The 16,817-nt window shown below is 37.2% G+C and overlaps 5 protein-coding genes across 5 annotated transcripts; 2 read left to right on the plus strand and 3 right to left on the minus strand.

Annotated features, from left to right (window-relative positions):
• Positions 1 to 51: 51 nt before the first annotated feature.
• On the plus strand, positions 52 to 4,535 carry LOC6647902 (T-complex protein 1 subunit eta). Its single transcript, XM_002069973.4, has 5 exons — positions 52 to 179; positions 357 to 617; positions 675 to 1,494; positions 1,566 to 1,889; positions 4,101 to 4,535. The coding sequence occupies exons 1-5, from the start codon at positions 177 to 179 to the stop codon at positions 4,325 to 4,327; spliced, it is 1,635 nt and encodes a 544-aa protein (XP_002070009.1). The 5' UTR covers positions 52 to 176; the 3' UTR covers positions 4,328 to 4,535.
• LOC6647903 lies at positions 1,947 to 4,004 on the minus strand. Its single transcript, XM_002069974.3, has 2 exons — positions 3,567 to 4,004; positions 1,947 to 3,512 (listed from the first exon to the last, which is right to left on the minus strand). Exons 1-2 carry the CDS (start codon positions 3,883 to 3,885, stop codon positions 1,963 to 1,965), a joined length of 1,869 nt encoding a protein of 622 aa, XP_002070010.1. The 5' UTR covers positions 3,886 to 4,004; the 3' UTR covers positions 1,947 to 1,962.
• Positions 4,536 to 4,927: 392 nt separating the features above from the next.
• Positions 4,928 to 6,037, minus strand: LOC111519176 (zinc finger BED domain-containing protein 4-like). Its single transcript, XM_023178567.2, has 3 exons — positions 5,977 to 6,037; positions 5,396 to 5,910; positions 4,928 to 5,338 (listed from the first exon to the last, which is right to left on the minus strand). Exons 2-3 carry the CDS (start codon positions 5,879 to 5,881, stop codon positions 5,138 to 5,140), a joined length of 687 nt encoding a protein of 228 aa, XP_023034335.2. The 5' UTR covers positions 5,882 to 5,910; positions 5,977 to 6,037; the 3' UTR covers positions 4,928 to 5,137.
• A 68-nt stretch (positions 6,038 to 6,105) lies between these two features.
• LOC6647901 (dynein axonemal assembly factor 1 homolog) lies at positions 6,106 to 8,054 on the plus strand. Its single transcript, XM_002069972.4, has 2 exons — positions 6,106 to 6,556; positions 6,624 to 8,054. Exons 1-2 carry the CDS (start codon positions 6,343 to 6,345, stop codon positions 7,598 to 7,600), a joined length of 1,191 nt encoding a protein of 396 aa, XP_002070008.2. The 5' UTR covers positions 6,106 to 6,342; the 3' UTR covers positions 7,601 to 8,054.
• Positions 8,055 to 8,817: 763 nt separating this feature from the next.
• LOC6647871 lies at positions 8,818 to 9,862 on the minus strand. Its single transcript, XM_002069971.4, has 2 exons — positions 9,554 to 9,862; positions 8,818 to 9,487 (listed from the first exon to the last, which is right to left on the minus strand). The coding sequence occupies exons 1-2, from the start codon at positions 9,611 to 9,613 to the stop codon at positions 8,924 to 8,926; spliced, it is 624 nt and encodes a 207-aa protein (XP_002070007.3). The 5' UTR covers positions 9,614 to 9,862; the 3' UTR covers positions 8,818 to 8,923.
• Positions 9,863 to 16,817: the final 6,955 nt, after the last annotated feature.

Here is a 16,817-nt window from a genome sequence, read left to right on the forward strand (position 1 = left end):
TCGATAAATATTAATTTAGTGAGGCCAAATTGCTTAATCGTCACTCTGGTCACACTTTCGCTTACTCATTGCGGAAAACGTGAGAACCGAAAAAAGTTTAAGTTGCCGCCTGTCTGTGAGGAAATCAATTGTTTTAAAGAAGATTAGATCGAAAAGGGCAACACCATCACATAAATATGGTAAGTTAGCTTGTAAATAAACGTTTAAGGGTAAAATTAATTCGATTTATGCCATTGCCGGCGAATCAAATGCGAATAAGTACATAACCTGCAAAGAAGCTTCTAGCAAAGCCGAAGCCGCGGACATCTGCTGCAGATGCTGACTAATAAGGCTTTCTCAACTCATGCATTCCACAGCAACCACAAATTGTGCTCCTAAAGGAGGGAACAGACACGTCCCAGGGCAAACCGCAGTTGGTGTCCAACATCAATGCCTGCCAGTCGATAGTGGATGCCGTTCGGACCACTTTGGGTCCTCGGGGCATGGACAAACTGATTGTTGACGCTCAGGGCAAGGCCACGATCTCCAATGATGGTGCCACCATAATGAAGCTTCTGGAGATTGTGCATCCGGCAGCAAAAACTTTGGTAGACATTGCCAAGTCACAAGATGCTGAGGTATGTTTTCAATGGGCACGTGATTTATTAGAGTTTGGGCTAAACTTTTACATATAGGTGGGAGATGGTACAACTTCAGTGGTTCTTTTGGCCGGAGAGTTCCTCAAGCAGGTGAAACCATTCGTAGAAGAGGGTGTCCATCCGCGTGTCGTGATTAAGGCCATTCGTAAAGCTCTCCAGCTTTGCATGGATAAGATTAACGAAATGGCTGTTCGCATTGAGAAACAGTCCAAAAGCGAGCAACGTGCTCTGCTCGAGAAATGTGCCGCCACAGCCATGTCTTCAAAATTGATCCATCAACAGAAGGACTTCTTCTCCAAAATAGTCGTGGACGCCGTTCTTTCCCTAGATGAGTTGCTGCCCCTTAATATGATTGGCATTAAGAAGGTAACGGGCGGATCTCTTGAAGAATCCCAGTTGGTGTCGGGTGTGGCTTTTAAAAAGACCTTTTCCTATGCTGGCTTTGAGATGGCCCCCAAAGCCTATGAGAAGTGCAAGATTGCCTTGCTCAACATTGAATTGGAGCTGAAGGCAGAACGCGATAATGCCGAGATACGAGTAAACAACGTCAAGGAGTACCAAAAGGTGGTAGATGCCGAGTGGCAAATCCTCTACAACAAATTGGCCAAAATCCATGAGTCTGGTGCAAATGTAGTGTTGTCCAAGCTCCCCATTGGTGATGTGGCCACACAGTATTTCGCAGATCGGAATATTTTCTGCGCAGGCCGTGTGCCCGAAGAGGATCTCAAGCGTACAATGAAGGCCTGTGGTGGAGCTGTGATGACCACAGCCAATGACATTAATGCCAATGTTCTTGGCTTGTGCGACCATTTCGAGGAGCGCCAGGTGGGCGGTGAGCGTTTCAACCTTTTCCAAGGTGAGCATTACACATCCTCAATATTTGCTTTACGTACGTGATCTAAACACTATATTCTTATATCTTTTTAGGTTGCCCAAATGCCAAGACCAGTACTCTAATTCTACGCGGCGGAGCTGAACAGTTCTTGGAGGAAACTGAACGTTCTCTCCACGATGCCATTATGATTGTGCGACGCACCATTAAACACGACTCTGTTGTGGCTGGCGGCGGAGCCATTGAAATGGAATTGTCCAAGCTCTTGCGTGACTACTCGCGTACCATTGCGGGCAAGGAACAGTTGCTTATTGCGGCTATTGCTAAGGGTTTAGAGATCATACCACGTCAGCTGTGCGACAATGCCGGCTTCGATGCTACAAACATTCTAAATAAGTTGCGCCAGAAACATGCCCAAGGTGAGTCCCCCCCATCTTAGTTGATATTTTCTTATATTTGACTTCTTTAAGTCACTCTTTATTGAAAACATATTCATTTTTTAACACTTTGGTCGTGCCACAATTGAAAGCAAGGCTCTGGGCATAGACCTGGCTTGTCTGGACACGAGTTGCACATGAATTTGGTAAACTGCAGCATTCCACCTTTGTGACAATGCCGACAATTCTTTCGTGCCGGTTTGCCATGTTGCTCAATAGGAATCATTTCGTGTCGGCTGCTCATTTCAGGTGATACTAGCTTCCTTTTTTTGTCCCCCGTCTTATTTGATGATATAGGATCCTTTGCTTTTTCTTGGACAGAAGTGGCTGCTGTTCCTTGTACTTCTTTTAGTAGCGATTTTATAATAGCCACACGAAATTCCTTATAGGTCTTGGCCCCTTCTCGCATAGATTGCCCATGAGCAACGTACAATAGATATGAATTGTGGACCATTAGATTAATTAAAAAAATTAACAATTTCCTATCCCACTGATGCGAAGTCCAACCAGGTTGATAGCGAATTAGTTGATTACGGCTCTGCTGCAAGTTCGGACGTAGTTGCCAATCCAATTCCTGAATAAGCTTCGGCTTGGCTTGACTTTTCTGCATAGACATCTCCTTGGCATAGATTGCTAGACAGTCGGAGCTAAAGAAATACACAGTCTTTTGCCGGCGTCGCCACTTGGCCATCATTAGAGGTTGTTCCTGGGCATATTTGGTACCAATGCTATTCGGTTCCAGTTGCTGATGAACCAAAGCTTTGCTATTCCCATAACGATTTCTGTCCAGGAGACCAGTGCAATAGGTCTTTATCTTGGCCAACTCCTGGGCCAGGCCGAAACTGCCATAAAACTTGGACACATACAAAGTACGCCCTTCCTCACCATAATCCTGAACTAGCTTTAAAGCCAATTCATTGCGGCGTTCCACCAATTGACGAGAATTGCGCATCCAAGTGGTTGCCTGGGACTTGGACAAAATCTCTGGCAAGATTTTTATTATCAAGCCATTCTGTTCGGTCAACATGTGAAGCATTAACGAGTTGGCACGAAACTTTTCTGGTAAATCTTGATAGTAATTGAACTTTCCTTTCCAGAGGATTAATGGGTCGTTGAGCACCATCTGCTGCCCACATGTATACAACTCTGACATAATCTTGTTAAAGTATTCTATCAATGGATTAGCATCACCTACTTCTTCTCCATTTTTCTTTTTGCCAAAGAGATCAAAGTTGAGGGCCTGCATTAGTTCTTGAAATCTCGTCAAACTCATCTTATCTTGGAATCCCGTAAAACCGTAGTATAAATCGGGGTTCCAGTAGTCCGCCAATTCCAGTAGACCAATGTCACTCGCAATAAGATTTAGGCCAATAAATATTTCCATTTCCTCGGCTGTTGAATGCAGCGTCAAACGTTGATTGCAGCTCTGCGATAGCAAGGAAAAGAACGTACTCCTCTGGCCTAAGATTTGGTAAAAATAGTTTGAGGGATTCAAAAACTTTTTGCCTCCTGCCTTTAATCCAGTGTGGTTCAGATTAAATTTGAATATAAGTCGAGGATGGACCGGCTGGTCGTTCCACTTTGGATCATAGATGTCGTCCTCATCTATGAATCGAGTAAATTAACCATTTTATTTACCACATGTATCAAAGTGCTTACCTGGACAAAACACATCACACTTTTGGGCATTATCTGGCTCCGAGTAGCCTTCTTCATCGGAATCGCTTTCCTGTAAGTCGAGGTTAAATTTGGGCGTGGCTGCGCGCTTAGGCTTGGCTACCAGTTGTAACTGAAGCTCGGTTAAATCGGGCTTAATATCTGTGCGTACTCCATAGTCGGCTAGGGCTGGATAGTGGGCACCTCCAATTACTGCAGATTGCTCCTCTTTCGTGGTCACATTGCTACGCTTCAGTGGCGATCTGTGATCATCCTGGCGTGGCTTTAGTTGTTGTTTGCGCTTCCGTCCGGCTGAAGACATTTTGTTTTTACCAACTTTTGTAGTTTTTTTTTCACAAATAATAATAACAATTTTCTGCTTTTGTGCCGGCCAGCGTGGTTTTTTGACTCTTTCATTCACTGCAAGCGTGTTATAGTGTGTACTCTTTCTAAATTTTTATACGCGGGCATTGCATCGAGTTGCCACCTGGTCTGAAAATTACATATTTTAATTTGAATTTTCCGTTTTGCTTACAGGTGGTCAGTGGTTTGGTGTGGACATTACCAAGGAGGACATTTCGGATAACTTTGAGCAATGCGTGTGGGAGCCATCGATTATCAAAATCAATGCCCTAACTGCTGCTGCCGAAGCCGCTTGCATGATTCTCTCCGTCGATGAGACAATAAAAAGCCCCAAAGCTGGCGAAGCCCCAATGGCGGGTGGTCCTATGGGTATGGGTCGCGGCATGGGCAGGCCCATGTAAAACAAATCACGAGAGTCGAAAGCAAAACACAGCAAAACACAGTAGTCATCAAAATACACTCACACACTGGCATTTCTCTCCCTTAATTTAACACAAGCACGTATTACTCGGTCATCTTTCGCAAAACCTAATTATTCTACTGACCTTTTATATATGTTTAGAAAAAAAGGAAAAAGAATTAATAAATAAACATATTTTCATAACATAATCCATGACTAGGATTAAGTAATTATTAAATATTTGGTATTTTGCGGGCACGAAGATTTGTAATCTGGCAACATCTGAAATATCGATAAATCGATTATTTTAAACAAAGTAGTAGAGCTGGGATACTATCGATAGTGGCCCCACTCGATAGTTTCGCCTCCGATAGTTTAAACTATCGATACTATCGATAGTACTATCGGAAATTTTAAACTAATAAATTTTAATTTTTGGCAAACAAATTCTATATATTTTGTCTAAAAAAAAATAAGAAAAATAAAAAATTCAAATGTCTTAATTTTTAAAAATAAAAGATTAACTTATTTTAAATGTGTGTGATGTAACTTAAAATATATATTTTTTCTGAGATCATATATTTCATTTGTTTCTCGCAACTATTTTACAAACATAATATGTTTTAAAATAAAAAAAAATGTACCATTTCAAATGGTTTCTTAAGTTTTTAAATGTGTGTAATGCAACTTAAAATATTAATTTTTTCAGAGATCCTATTTCATTGATCAAACATAATATGTTTTGAAATAAAAAAATGTACCATTCCAAATGGTTTCTTAAGTAAGAAATTGTTATTTTCACAGCTTTAGTTTAATTAGTCTCGTCGTTTATCCATTGGTTTTTTTGCAGGAATATGAGTTGGTTCACATATTTTTCCTTCATTGCAGCTCGCCGGTCTGTTATTATGGCACCCGCCTTGCTAAATATGCGCTCCGATTCTACGGAGCTTGCCGGGATCGATAAGTATTTGGTAGCGCAACGGCTGAGGCCATCAAATTGACTTTCATTAATCTGAAAAAAGGAAATTTTAAAACACATAAAACACAACAAATTGATTCAATTAGCTACCTTCCAAAACTGAAGCGGGTCTGTATCGTGAGCTGCATTGCGCTGTTCAAAATATTGCCTCATCATAATTATTGCGTCCGCCCTATTGTTAGACCGCTTCTCTTCAACTTTTTTTCCCATGAATTTAAATAGAAAGGGTGAATCCTCTGGCAGTTCCTCATCTTCAGGTTGATTTTGTGCTAGTTTTTTTAAGCCGCTCAGCTCGTTCTCCAATTTAATTGCAGCCTGTTGAACATTGCCATCACTTTGAAAGCCCTCCTTCTTAAATCGCGCATCTAACAGAGTTCCAAGTCTAGGATCTGTCCTTGTTTCATAGGGGAACAGTTTTGTTTTAACTTTTTGTATCAGTAAAGCGCAAGTCTCACTGCCAACTGTTGTTAGCATTGTTGGCAAGAGCTCCTCTAAGCTTTTGGTTAATGCCAATATTGCTGGGATTATCAACGAAATGGTCACCGTATCTGTCCATTTTGAATGAGGAACTGCCATCCATATACTAATACTTCAATATTTATTGACTAAAAAGTGGAGGATAAATGTTTATTAATAAAAATGTACCAAAAAGTTAACACTTTTTCACTTACACGTGTCTATTTGCACTCAAACTCATTGAAGCACCGATAGTCACTATCGACAAATTACCATCGATATATCGGACTATTTAATACTATCGATAGTATCGATAGTGCCATCGATAGTTTTCCCAGCTCTACAAAGTAGTATCGAATACAACTCCGACAAACAATTTTAGTAATTTTAACCAGCATAATTAACTATTGGCTGTTTAATTTAAATAGTTTTATTATTTATTACGATATTGGGAAGTTAAAGACTACAGGATCAGAGAACCCCACTTTAACAAATTTCTCATCAATGGAAATTAAGAACTTGACGAGTGGTAATAGCAGCACACAAATTGGCCACAAAAGGGAATCCAATTAGAAAAAGAAATGGGCAATCACAAAGTACTAAGAACGGCGGGTACCGCTGCAAGATATTCCATGTACGAGTTCATCGACGCCATTAGATCACAAAGAATAATTTGGGACCGAAGGCATCCAAATTTCCACAATCGCGCACTGCGAGATAAGTCTTGGCAACAGATTGGCCAAGAGCTATGCAATAATTTTGATCTTGCTAGCGCCACAGAAAGGCAAGAAATTGGTAAGTATTGTCATGTGACCAGTTTACATCAATAGATTGCAGTGGTTTCCTTTTTTGTTTATAATAGTTAAAACGTTATTGAAGCGCTGGAAGAACACGCGGGATAGTTATTTACGTATAAACCGACTGCGTCAGAGCGGCGAGGATGTTGGCCGGGCTTCTTACATTTATGAAAAGGAGCTCCGTTTTCTCTTAGATGCCAAAGCAGAAACGGAGGAGGATGAGGAGACCTCACCAAAAAAGACAACAGCATTAGTCAAACGGAAAAGAGGCAAAAGCTTAATATTAAAAGCGATAAATAAACGAAAAAGCCACGCACAGAATTCTGAATCTATAACTGATTATAAAAATGAGATAATCGAAGCGGATAGTCAGCATTCCGAGATAGACGAGTTTTGTAGTTCTTCGACCGAAGATGCTGAGGAAGGCGCCGACGTCATAGTCGATCCCTGTAGCAGTTCCATCATTGAGTTCGCATTAGAAAGCGATACTGATGTGAATACTTCACCTACCAAACCCACATTTGCTACTTCCAAGACTCCGGATTCTTACATTTATGAAAAAGAGCTGCGTTTTCTCTTAGATGCCAAAGCAGCAACGCAGGAGGATAAGGAGACCTCACCAAACACAAAAACAACATCATTAGCCAAACGGAAAAGAGCTAAAAGCATCATATTACAAGCGTCAAATAAACGAAAAAGCCAGACACAGAATACTGAATCAATGGAATCAATATCTGATCATCAAAAAGCGATAATAGAAACGGATCGTCATTCAGTAATAGACGAGTTTAGTACTTCAACTGAAGTCGTCGACGAAATTGTCGATCCCTGTAGCGGCTCCATCATAGAGTTCGCATTGGAAAGTGATAATGATGCGAATTCCTCATTTTCCGAACCCACATTGGATGCTTCCACGAATCCGGACCCAGATCAAGCCTTCTTCGATAGTATTAAGCCCCACATGCAGCTAATGAGTAACGCAAGAAAGCTCGATTTTCAAATTGAAGTGCTGCAATTGCTACGTAATTTTAATCCGAATTGAATTAAAGGAAATCATAAAGTAAAAAGCTAAACTTTACATTTAAATCATCATCTAACTCACTAAGAACGCCTTCAGTTTCCAATGGTTTTTTTTATTTAAATTTTTTTTTCATTTGTTCATCGGGCATTCATCCTCAATTACATATTCGAAATTTGCAGAAGTCATAATCATCTGTTTGCGGCTAAGTGCAAATGTTTAATATCATTTAAAAACCAGACAAATTTATATCAGACCAATCTAAGCGGATTCACATCCAGTTAGTTGGCTAACAGGACAACTGTGATAAGTTTTATGCTGCAAATAATTCACCAAAGGCACAAACTGACAAAATTTCACATCAGCTATGGCTCGTTTTTGCTTTTTTTTTTTTTTTGTGTAGGTCCAAAGCGGTTGGACCAGTTTCGGTTTCGGTTTATAAAAAGAAATAAAGAGAGGAAACCTGTCTTTGTCTGCATTTACCTTGTTGTCTCTCTTATGTGCCAATATATGGTTTCATATACATATATGTGATTTCTAAATTGAGGTTTATTGTTAATAAGCATATAAGGAAAATAAATATGTATGCTATACTTGGATAAATAGCCAATGGTCTTGTACTGCGCGCTCCGGTCCTAATAAGGATCTAGAAAAACTTACCCAAACCTTTGAGGGACTATTAAGAAAATATTAGGAAATAAACTATGAAAACACAGGCGATCTTCTGGTCCTTTGGATAGTCTTTCACGATTTCTTTATATGTCTGGCTCAAATACTTTAATAAGTTTCACTCTATCTAAATTGATTGCATACTTTGAAAACGAAGCCACCCACATGTGTCGGTTTCAAATGTATTGAAAGTGTCCCCATTCCAATATCTACGACTTGTATATACATACACACTTCATCCATATGCACTTAAGTGCGTTTACATGGTGGTTGTTTTTGGGAATTCAAGTCAAGCATCTCGACGGAACGGTCGGTACCCTTATTTTGTAGGCATTTAGTAACGCAACGGTCCCTGGCAGCTGTTCTTTGGCTGTTCTGGCTACCTGCATCCTTGTTAATAGGGACGCATCGCCCTCATCATGGATTCCCAGAGTGTGTAACGTATTTTCCCGAACAGAGGAAAGAACCCGTGGAGAGGGGGATTTTATGCCAACCCCTGCTGTACCTGTAACAATGTTAAGCGTTCCAGTGGAACCGATGCCAAAGAATAGGCAGGAAGTTCTTAGAGGATTTTTATGTTTTTTTTTGTTTGTATTTTAATTGTTTCTTTTGTTTTCTTACTTATGTGTGTAGTGGATATATAGAACAGTAAATCTAAAGCGAAATCCTCGCTCAGGTTTAGTTCTCTAACAGAACCACCTGCGTATTTTTGTACTCATTCCACACGGTTTCCAATCGTTGCAAGTACTCGTTGACCTCCTGCTGCCTGGCCAACAGATCGTACTTTTCCACCGCCAATTTAATTAGGACATATTCCAGGCTCCGCACGCCGCCCAATGGAGAAGGTTCTCTGAGACTATTGACCAATTGGACGTACTTTCGAAGCATCTCGACATGCTGGGCTAAATTGCGCTCGCGGTTCTCTAGAGATCCGTCCACCTCGTTGACATAGCGCATGCTCTGCTTAAGTCGGACAGCCAAATCGTTGCTCCTGCCCACAAGGGGAGCAAGCTCTGAATTCAACAGTTGAATAGATGATCGCGTTTTTTCCAACATCGCCACTGCCACCACATTGTATTCGTTTTCCTCTGCTGTCCATTGTGGGGCACTCGTTGATTCCTCCTCATTGTCGTTCGCCAGGGACATTCGATTGTCCTCCACTATGATGGTCTTGTTGATGAGTTTCCCATTCTGAGGCTGCTTCACATGAAAATCCAATGAAAAGTGAAATAACACATTCGCCTGTAAGAAACTTGAACGTGTGAGATTGGCTTATTTTCCAGCAAGAGATTCCCCCCACACACGTGCCTGCACAATGGAGCAAGCGGCAGCAGCTAAGATCAGGCAAATTGCTACTAGAAGTGACATCTTACTCTGAGACTGCAAACCCAAAGACTGAAGATGACCAGATCACACCACAATATTGTTGTGAATCCAAAGCCTATCATATCGCCTCTCTAGGGTCAACTGGGAGATAGAACTCGGCACTTACTAGCAATTGGCTTGACCGATAAGAGTCTACTATATTTCATTTTGAATGGGGAGTATCAGTCGACTTGTCGATAACCGCTCTAGACTCAATCAGCAACTGATCTTAATCAGTCTTCCTACTTTATGATAATAGTAGTAATAGTACATTTCTTAATAAGATTTTAATTATAAAAAGTATTAGATTAATAGAATTAATAATATAAGTAATTCAAACTCACGTGTTTATTGTATTTGCCACATATTTTGAAATAGTTTATGCATATTAATTCCATGACTCACCTCATTGTTTTTTGTTGTTGAATGTTTTTTTTTTTATTTCCGCTACGAAACAGTTTCACTTTTGGCTATTCTCAAGGGTTAAAACCAATCCAAAAATTGTGAGTGTAATTTGTTGTGTACACGCGTTTATTTTGTTTTCTAGGTACATACAGACATATGGATGTATGTATGTATGTATTTATGTTTCTATATATGTACATATACCACAAAACGATAAGATGTGAATGCTATCAACAATGTGTGTATGTATATACATTTTTTTTTGGTATGTGAGAGTGAAAAAGCTAACAGCAAAAACTTATAAAAATAAGGGAATAAATCCAAGTAGAAATTGCGCAGCAGAAATGAATTATTCCATAAAAAAAAAGGAAAAGCAAAGCAAAAAATATAAACAGAAAATCGTTGACATATGGTGAATATGTATAGATACAGATACATGTATATTCCATAATATTGTATGAAGATTGCCGTTGTAAGCGACTTTACATTATTCAAATTTGAATTTTGACTCATTAAAAGGGAAAAAAATATATTAAAGTTCCTTAAGGTTAAAAATTACTCTCCCTATTAACAAATTTAATAAAATATCTGATGGCAACTAACTTGAATTATTATGGGTAAAGCGTTTGTTTAGGCAATATTGCTGAAATAATTAAATTCATCCACGAGGAACATGTCACCCTTATGTGTAGATACTATATACATACATGTACATACACATGTATGTATGTAGTATATACTATGTAAGTACATACATATGTCTGTACAAAAATGCTTGCGTGGGTATATTTTCAAGTTTCGTATACGAATTTTATTTTTATATACGTATGAATTTGTTATTGTTCAGTATGTGCGTACTTTGCACACGCACAGATATGATATACAGATACAAATACAAATACAGATACAGATGCGAGAAAAACGTAAAAAAAGAGACCAACGCACAAAACTTGTAAATGCGAGAGAAACGACGACCGCGTGTGGTGTAGATACAGATACATTCATACATACATACATATAGATAGCAGATACATACATATGTACATACAAACATATTGTGTATCTTTCGTTGCGTGGAAGCACAGTCTCTTTTTGCCTTGTCTTGTTTTGGTTCAGTAATTTTGAATACCCAGCACTCTCTATAAGGCGTATTCGTATTGGTATACCTACATAAATTCTTCCTTTTTCTTTCATTGCCCAGAACTGACAGGATTTACAAAGATTTGCATAATTCAAATTCACCTTTTGTAATTCAATGCCTGGTTTTTTTTTAAACTAGAGGGTATCTCTTTGTGGGCGACCCTAATTAAGTTTTTAAATCTAAAACTCACGATAATCTTGGCGGACGTGACGCTGGTCGAGGGTGGAACTGGGGGCTTTACGGGTGTTGTTTGCGTGGAGGGGGGCGAATGGCGAAAAGGGGGGATAAACACAAGCTTCGCCTTTGCTGATTCGTTTTGTTGTTTTGCAATTAGCGTTAGCTACTAACACAAAAGCAGAGCGTAATAAAAATAAAAACGAACGATAGAAATAATAGGCAATGGCAAAACAAAATTTGTTTACGCTTTTTGTCGTCTCTTTGTGGATGTGTGAGTGTGTGTGTGTATGGGGATGGCCTGAAATCATTCAAAATACATACATATTTAAAGATTTCTCTGTTCTCAACTGTAAATTAACAAAAAAAATATTGTTCATAGTAAAATTTGTAAAAACTTTGTATCTACACAGGTTTGTCTACCTTTTAAGACAGGGTAGAGCTAGTCAACTGAAGCCAGTTTTTCATACCCTGTACATAGAAACTTAAAGGGGTTGATTCAATGCAGAAAAGTCTAGACTCTAGAGAGTCTGCCTTACAAAGACTTTGTCCATTAGGGGTACGAATTGAACTTTTCAATGTTTCGTTAAAAAAAAAGAGAAACTTGTACATACTGAGACGAAAAGAAACATATACATAACACAGTTAAGCACTTTTTGCCTCTAAATATGGTATGGAAAATACCCACTTGCTGTAGGGTATATCAAAGTTTAAGCCCTGACATAACAAACCCAGCCAGCCAGTTTCATGTTTTCATTTGCGACACACACCGATCGACCGTCTTTGTCGTTGACTTAGGTGATGCAAGGCCTAACATACATACAAACCTAATATATATACATACATATATTTGAATGGTATTTCCATTTAACTCTAGAGAGATCTAGTAGTAATACGAACTTACGACTATCTCTATGTATTTTTGACCAAATGACTCATTCTTTGGGACTTTAACCACTTACCGAATGAAATTAAGGTTGATTAGGAATATCTTCGTCTTCATTAGTTGTGATGGTCATGATCCACATCCTTCTGAATGATCGCTTCATTGCATTGGATACCATTGAAAATTTGTTTATCTCTTTGTTCATTATTTTGGGGGTTTTAGGATATGGATATGGGATATGGGATGTTTTTGGGCTTGGACTATGGGGAGTTTGGGATTTATTTTATGATTAGGTAAGGCGTTTACATTGATTCTTTTACTGTCTTTTGTTTGTTGGCTTAAATTGTTAATTGATTTGTTTTAGTGGTTTCTGATCTACAAGTGGATTATATTATATTATATGTTCTGTTCTTTTCTGTTATAACTTTTAGTATAAATTTCGGAAACTCACAATGACTTGTATTTGTGTGTGTGTGTTGTGTTCTTTGTTATTCAAGAGTAAATTGCATTTTGCTCTACAACATTTGTATTTTTTTTTTTTTTGTTTTACATATTGGCTCTTTTAGTTATTGGTTGCCAAGTAAGTCTATATTATTTAGTATTTGTTTGTTTATATGGCCTCTGTTTTTGCCAGCACAGCGAGTTTTGTTTGTGTCGCAAATAAAAGCCTCTGGGAACATGTGAGAAGAACAATCACTAGACGGCGAGAGAATGTCGAGAGATTATGCCAATTATCTCTTCGGGTAGTTTTCCATCATCTAAAATAAAAACTCAAGAGACGTTCAACTGGCGTTGTTTTCATACCCTTCATGCAGAGTTTTCGAGTTTGAAATATTTGTCTCTTTTCAACTTAATAAAATGGGTTTTGTTTTCTAACCAAAGAAGGAAAGAACAAAGTAGAGTTTTAGGAACAAATAGCAATTGTTAGAGCCTTCGGACTAGTAACTAATCCAGAATGATCCATTTGTGCTCTGCTTCTGGCCACATCTGCCCAAGGGTATAAAAGAAACTTAAAAGAGATGAGGAAATCTACTAACAAATAAAAACAAAAATTTTTGGGTTTTTTTTTTTGGGTAATTATACAAAGCTTTAATAAATTACTTTATAAAAGCCGTGTACAATTGTTTATTTTTCTATTGTTTTGTTGGTTGGTTGGTTGTTTTGATTTTTTAAACTTTTCTTTTCTTTTGTTTTGGTTTTTTTTTTGTATTTTTTCTCAAATGTTACAAGTTGACTTGAATTTACCACAATTTCAATATTGCTTTTATAAATTTGTTTCTCTTATTTTATTCTTTTTTTCATAATTCACAAACATTTTTCAATTCGTAGTCACATTTTCAATATGGTCCATTTACAATTATTTTCTGTGGATTTTTTTTTTTGTGTGTATGTGTGTGTGTGTTTGTGTATGTGTGTGTGGTGTGTAAGGGGATAGGGGGAAAGGGGTTTTTGTTTTGTTTTCTTTTTTCTTCTTTTCAGTTTTCAATTTGTATATACTTCTATATGGGTATATTACCAGATTTAAAAATATAGCAAAGTATCACAAAAAATTGCAAATTAAAGTGTAAATTAGATCAATGAAGAAATTAAAAAAAAAAATTCTAATTTTTTTTTTCTTTTATATTAATATTTAAAATAAAACGACGAAACTTTTGGGCTTAGTGAAATAATATTCGAACTCCAATACAAAAAAAAATGTGTTGTTTTTCGTCGTGTCGTGTTTAATATTTAAAGAGAATTGTTATCCAAGGATCACATTTTCAGTGGGATTAGTATGGTGTCATCATCATCCAGCGCCCCGAAAACACTTCGTCGGGTCCAGACAAGGGCTTAATGGTGTTGGGCCTAAAGCGCTCTATGATCTTTTTGGCTAGAGCTCTGGCAACATGGTAAGAGAAATGAATTTGTACTGATTGGTGTTAGAAAAACTTATTCAAGCCTTTGAATGGACGGAAGAAGAGGCGGTTTGCCCAGTTGACTCCGACCGTTTTCCCGTTTAGAAAATGGATCACTGTAATTTGGCCTGTTCATAATAAAATGGTTCATTTTGTTTGCTTATAAACTGATGATGTGTCAAGTAACAAATTTGTATTTGCTTATATCTTACTAAAAAAAAAAAAAATGCAAAATTCTGCGCGACAAGTTCAGAGTTCCCTCTCTCGGGATTAGGAGGAGGAAGGTTGTTGTTGTTGTTCTTTTGGGTGGTGTAGGGCACAGGCGGGAGCACTGCTCCCTCCTTATTGCACCCTGCATCCCTTGGATTAAATACTCTAAGTAGTAGTAGTATATTATGTAGTATGGGTGCAACTTGAAGATACAAGCTTTAAAGCTACCAATATATATATATATATGACAACTGGCTCAAGTAAACCTAAATAGTGCATGACTTTTTTGGCTTTTCAACATTATAAACTATCATCCAATCAATCGAGTGAGTGTGTGTGGGAGAAAAAATAAAACATTAACTCAATTGGTATGGGTGGTTCTTCTAAATTTGAATTTTCTTGCTTTCCATTATTACTTTTCATTGCTTTTCTCAATTTTTCTGTTTTTTTTTTTGTTGTTTTTCTTTGTTTTGGCTTATCACTTTGGGGTCCAATTCACTTGGCAAACACATAACAACAAAACTCACGCTGCGTTCGCTCACTCAACGCAAAATACAAATAACTTTGGAGCCTGAAGGGATGTTCAAGGATAATGGGGGTAGTAGGTAATGATACGGGTGGGCGGGATTGCTTAAATAATTTTTTACATACATATTAATGTTAACAATTAATAAGTAATGCTAATAATGAAAATAAGGTACTGGGTTTAAGTGTTTCCTTCTTGCTCTCTCGTTTTTACTTTTACACGTCTTTGTTATTTCTTCTTTTCTTTTCAATTGAGCATCATTATTTAACGAATTAAGTTTTAGTTGTTTTTCTTTCATATAAAAGTAAGATTATTAATGATATATCGTTATATCGATTTATCATGCTATTATCATGGCATTTTTTCTTTGGATCTCAATAGCTCTCCAATTTTAATTAACTTAAGTTACATTCATTTTTTTTCTTGAGCCAGCACGTGATATTATCATGATATTGCAGTATAACGATATTCCATTTATTTCTTCCTTTATTATTTTGCTTTGTTTTCCAGAGATGCAAGATCAAATATATTTAAAATAAATAAAAAATGTTTGCACCCTTTTTCTTCGTTTTCTTCTTAACATCATGATGTGTGTGTGTTTTTTTACAAAAAAATTGTTTACAATTCGTATTTTTCGTAGGGATTTTTGTGTTTTTTTTTTCTCTTTTAACTTAACAAATTAAAGCATGTTCTTAATTCACAAAATTGTCTCTTCTCTTTTTTTCTATATACAATTCAAGAATGTTTTTAAATTACAAATTTTTATGGTTTTTAAAGCTATGTAATATGCATGTGTGTGTTTGTGTATTTGGGTGACTCTGTGTGTATGTGTGTGTAAGTGTGTGTGTAAGGATAGCTCTGTTTTAAACTAAAATTAATGGAAGTATCTACGTGTGTGGATCAAAAGTTACAAAATGATTTTTGCCTATGGTATTTTATAATCATCTTAAAGGTATTTAAAATCGAAATCGAATGAATTTGAATTGCTTTTCCACTTCTCTCTCTGTCTCTCTTTTTTGTATTTTGTTTGTTGCTGTTGTTTGCTTAATTGCGGATAAGTTGAATGCATTTTGCGCTGCGGCGGCAACTGCGGCCACATTTTTTTGTTTTTGTTTTTTAGTCGAGTTTGTCGTTGAGTTCTTGTTGAATTAGTCTTTTGTGATTTGGTGGGTGTATCATCAATATATCTTCATCATCGTCATCAGCTTCATTATTATATTCATTATTATCATCATTTTGTTTGTATTATTATTTATTTGGTTATTTATTGTACTCCTTCTTCGTCTGTCCGTCGTCTATGTGTGCTGCTTGCTTGCGCTTTATCATCAATTGTTTAATTTTTGTTTTTTGATTTTTTTTTTTTTTTTGTTTTTCATTATTTTCTTTATCAACATTTTAAGGTACGTTGCACATTTTGTCCGCTCTTGGATAAACATAAACTGTACTTATGTTGCGCTTCTAGCGTCTATTTTTGTGTTTTGTTTTATACTCATAAATATTATATTTATAATTTTACTTATTAATTAAATTTTCAAGTCTATTTGCGTATCACGTTTAAAACAATGTTCAGTTGTGAAGTATCCGTTATACATAGAATAGAGTTCTTTTTGTTTTAGTTTTGTGTAGCAGGGATTCGTACCGGCACCGCAATCGCAACCGGAACTGGAACTGCAAGTGCAACTGAAACCGATATTCGTGTTTCGGAATGGATCCCTGGTGGTAATTTTTATTTAGTTTATAAATTTCTTCTTGCGTCGCTCTCGATCTCGATTGGCCTCAATTTTTTCTCTTTTCTTTTGTTTATAAAGTTTTTGCATATTGAAGTTTGTATAGTTGTTGTAGTTTTTTTTTAAGGATAAAGGAAGGAAGGATCGAAGGATTGGATTGGGAGGGAGCGGTGACTGTAATTTGCCTTGGGGGAATTTTGCATTTTGTTCTTTTTTTTATAGTTTTTGTTTTGTTGGTTTTTT

Source organism: Drosophila willistoni, chromosome 3R (assembly GCF_018902025.1).
Source record: "Drosophila willistoni isolate 14030-0811.24 chromosome 3R, UCI_dwil_1.1, whole genome shotgun sequence".
Classification (NCBI taxonomy): domain Eukaryota; kingdom Metazoa; phylum Arthropoda; class Insecta; order Diptera; family Drosophilidae; genus Drosophila; species Drosophila willistoni.

Excerpts from the sequence above, each read along its gene's own strand:
- LOC6647902 (XM_002069973.4), top strand. Across the intron at positions 618-674 it reads CCAAGTCACAAGATGCTGAG|GTGGGAGATGGTACAACTTC; the intron begins GTATGTTTTCAA and ends TTTTACATATAG. Across the intron at positions 1,890-4,100 it reads GCGCCAGAAACATGCCCAAG|GTGGTCAGTGGTTTGGTGTG; the intron begins GTGAGTCCCCCC and ends TTTTGCTTACAG.
- LOC6647903 (XM_002069974.3), bottom strand. The coding sequence starts at position 3,885 with ATGTCTTCAGCCGGACGGAAGCGCAAACAACAACTAAAGCCACGCCAG. Across the intron at positions 3,513-3,566 it reads GTGTGATGTGTTTTGTCCAG|ATGAGGACGACATCTATGAT; the intron begins GTAAGCACTTTG and ends CTCGATTCATAG.
- LOC111519176 (XM_023178567.2), bottom strand. The coding sequence starts at position 5,881 with ATGGCAGTTCCTCATTCAAAATGGACAGATACGGTGACCATTTCGTTG. Across the intron at positions 5,339-5,395 it reads ACCCGCTTCAGTTTTGGAAG|ATTAATGAAAGTCAATTTGA; the intron begins GTAGCTAATTGA and ends TCCTTTTTTCAG.
- LOC6647901 (XM_002069972.4), top strand. The coding sequence starts at position 6,343 with ATGGGCAATCACAAAGTACTAAGAACGGCGGGTACCGCTGCAAGATAT. Across the intron at positions 6,557-6,623 it reads CACAGAAAGGCAAGAAATTG|TTAAAACGTTATTGAAGCGC; the intron begins GTAAGTATTGTC and ends TGTTTATAATAG.
- LOC6647871 (XM_002069971.4), bottom strand. The coding sequence starts at position 9,613 with ATGTCACTTCTAGTAGCAATTTGCCTGATCTTAGCTGCTGCCGCTTGC. Across the intron at positions 9,488-9,553 it reads CCGCTTGCTCCATTGTGCAG|GCGAATGTGTTATTTCACTT; the intron begins GCACGTGTGTGG and ends AGTTTCTTACAG.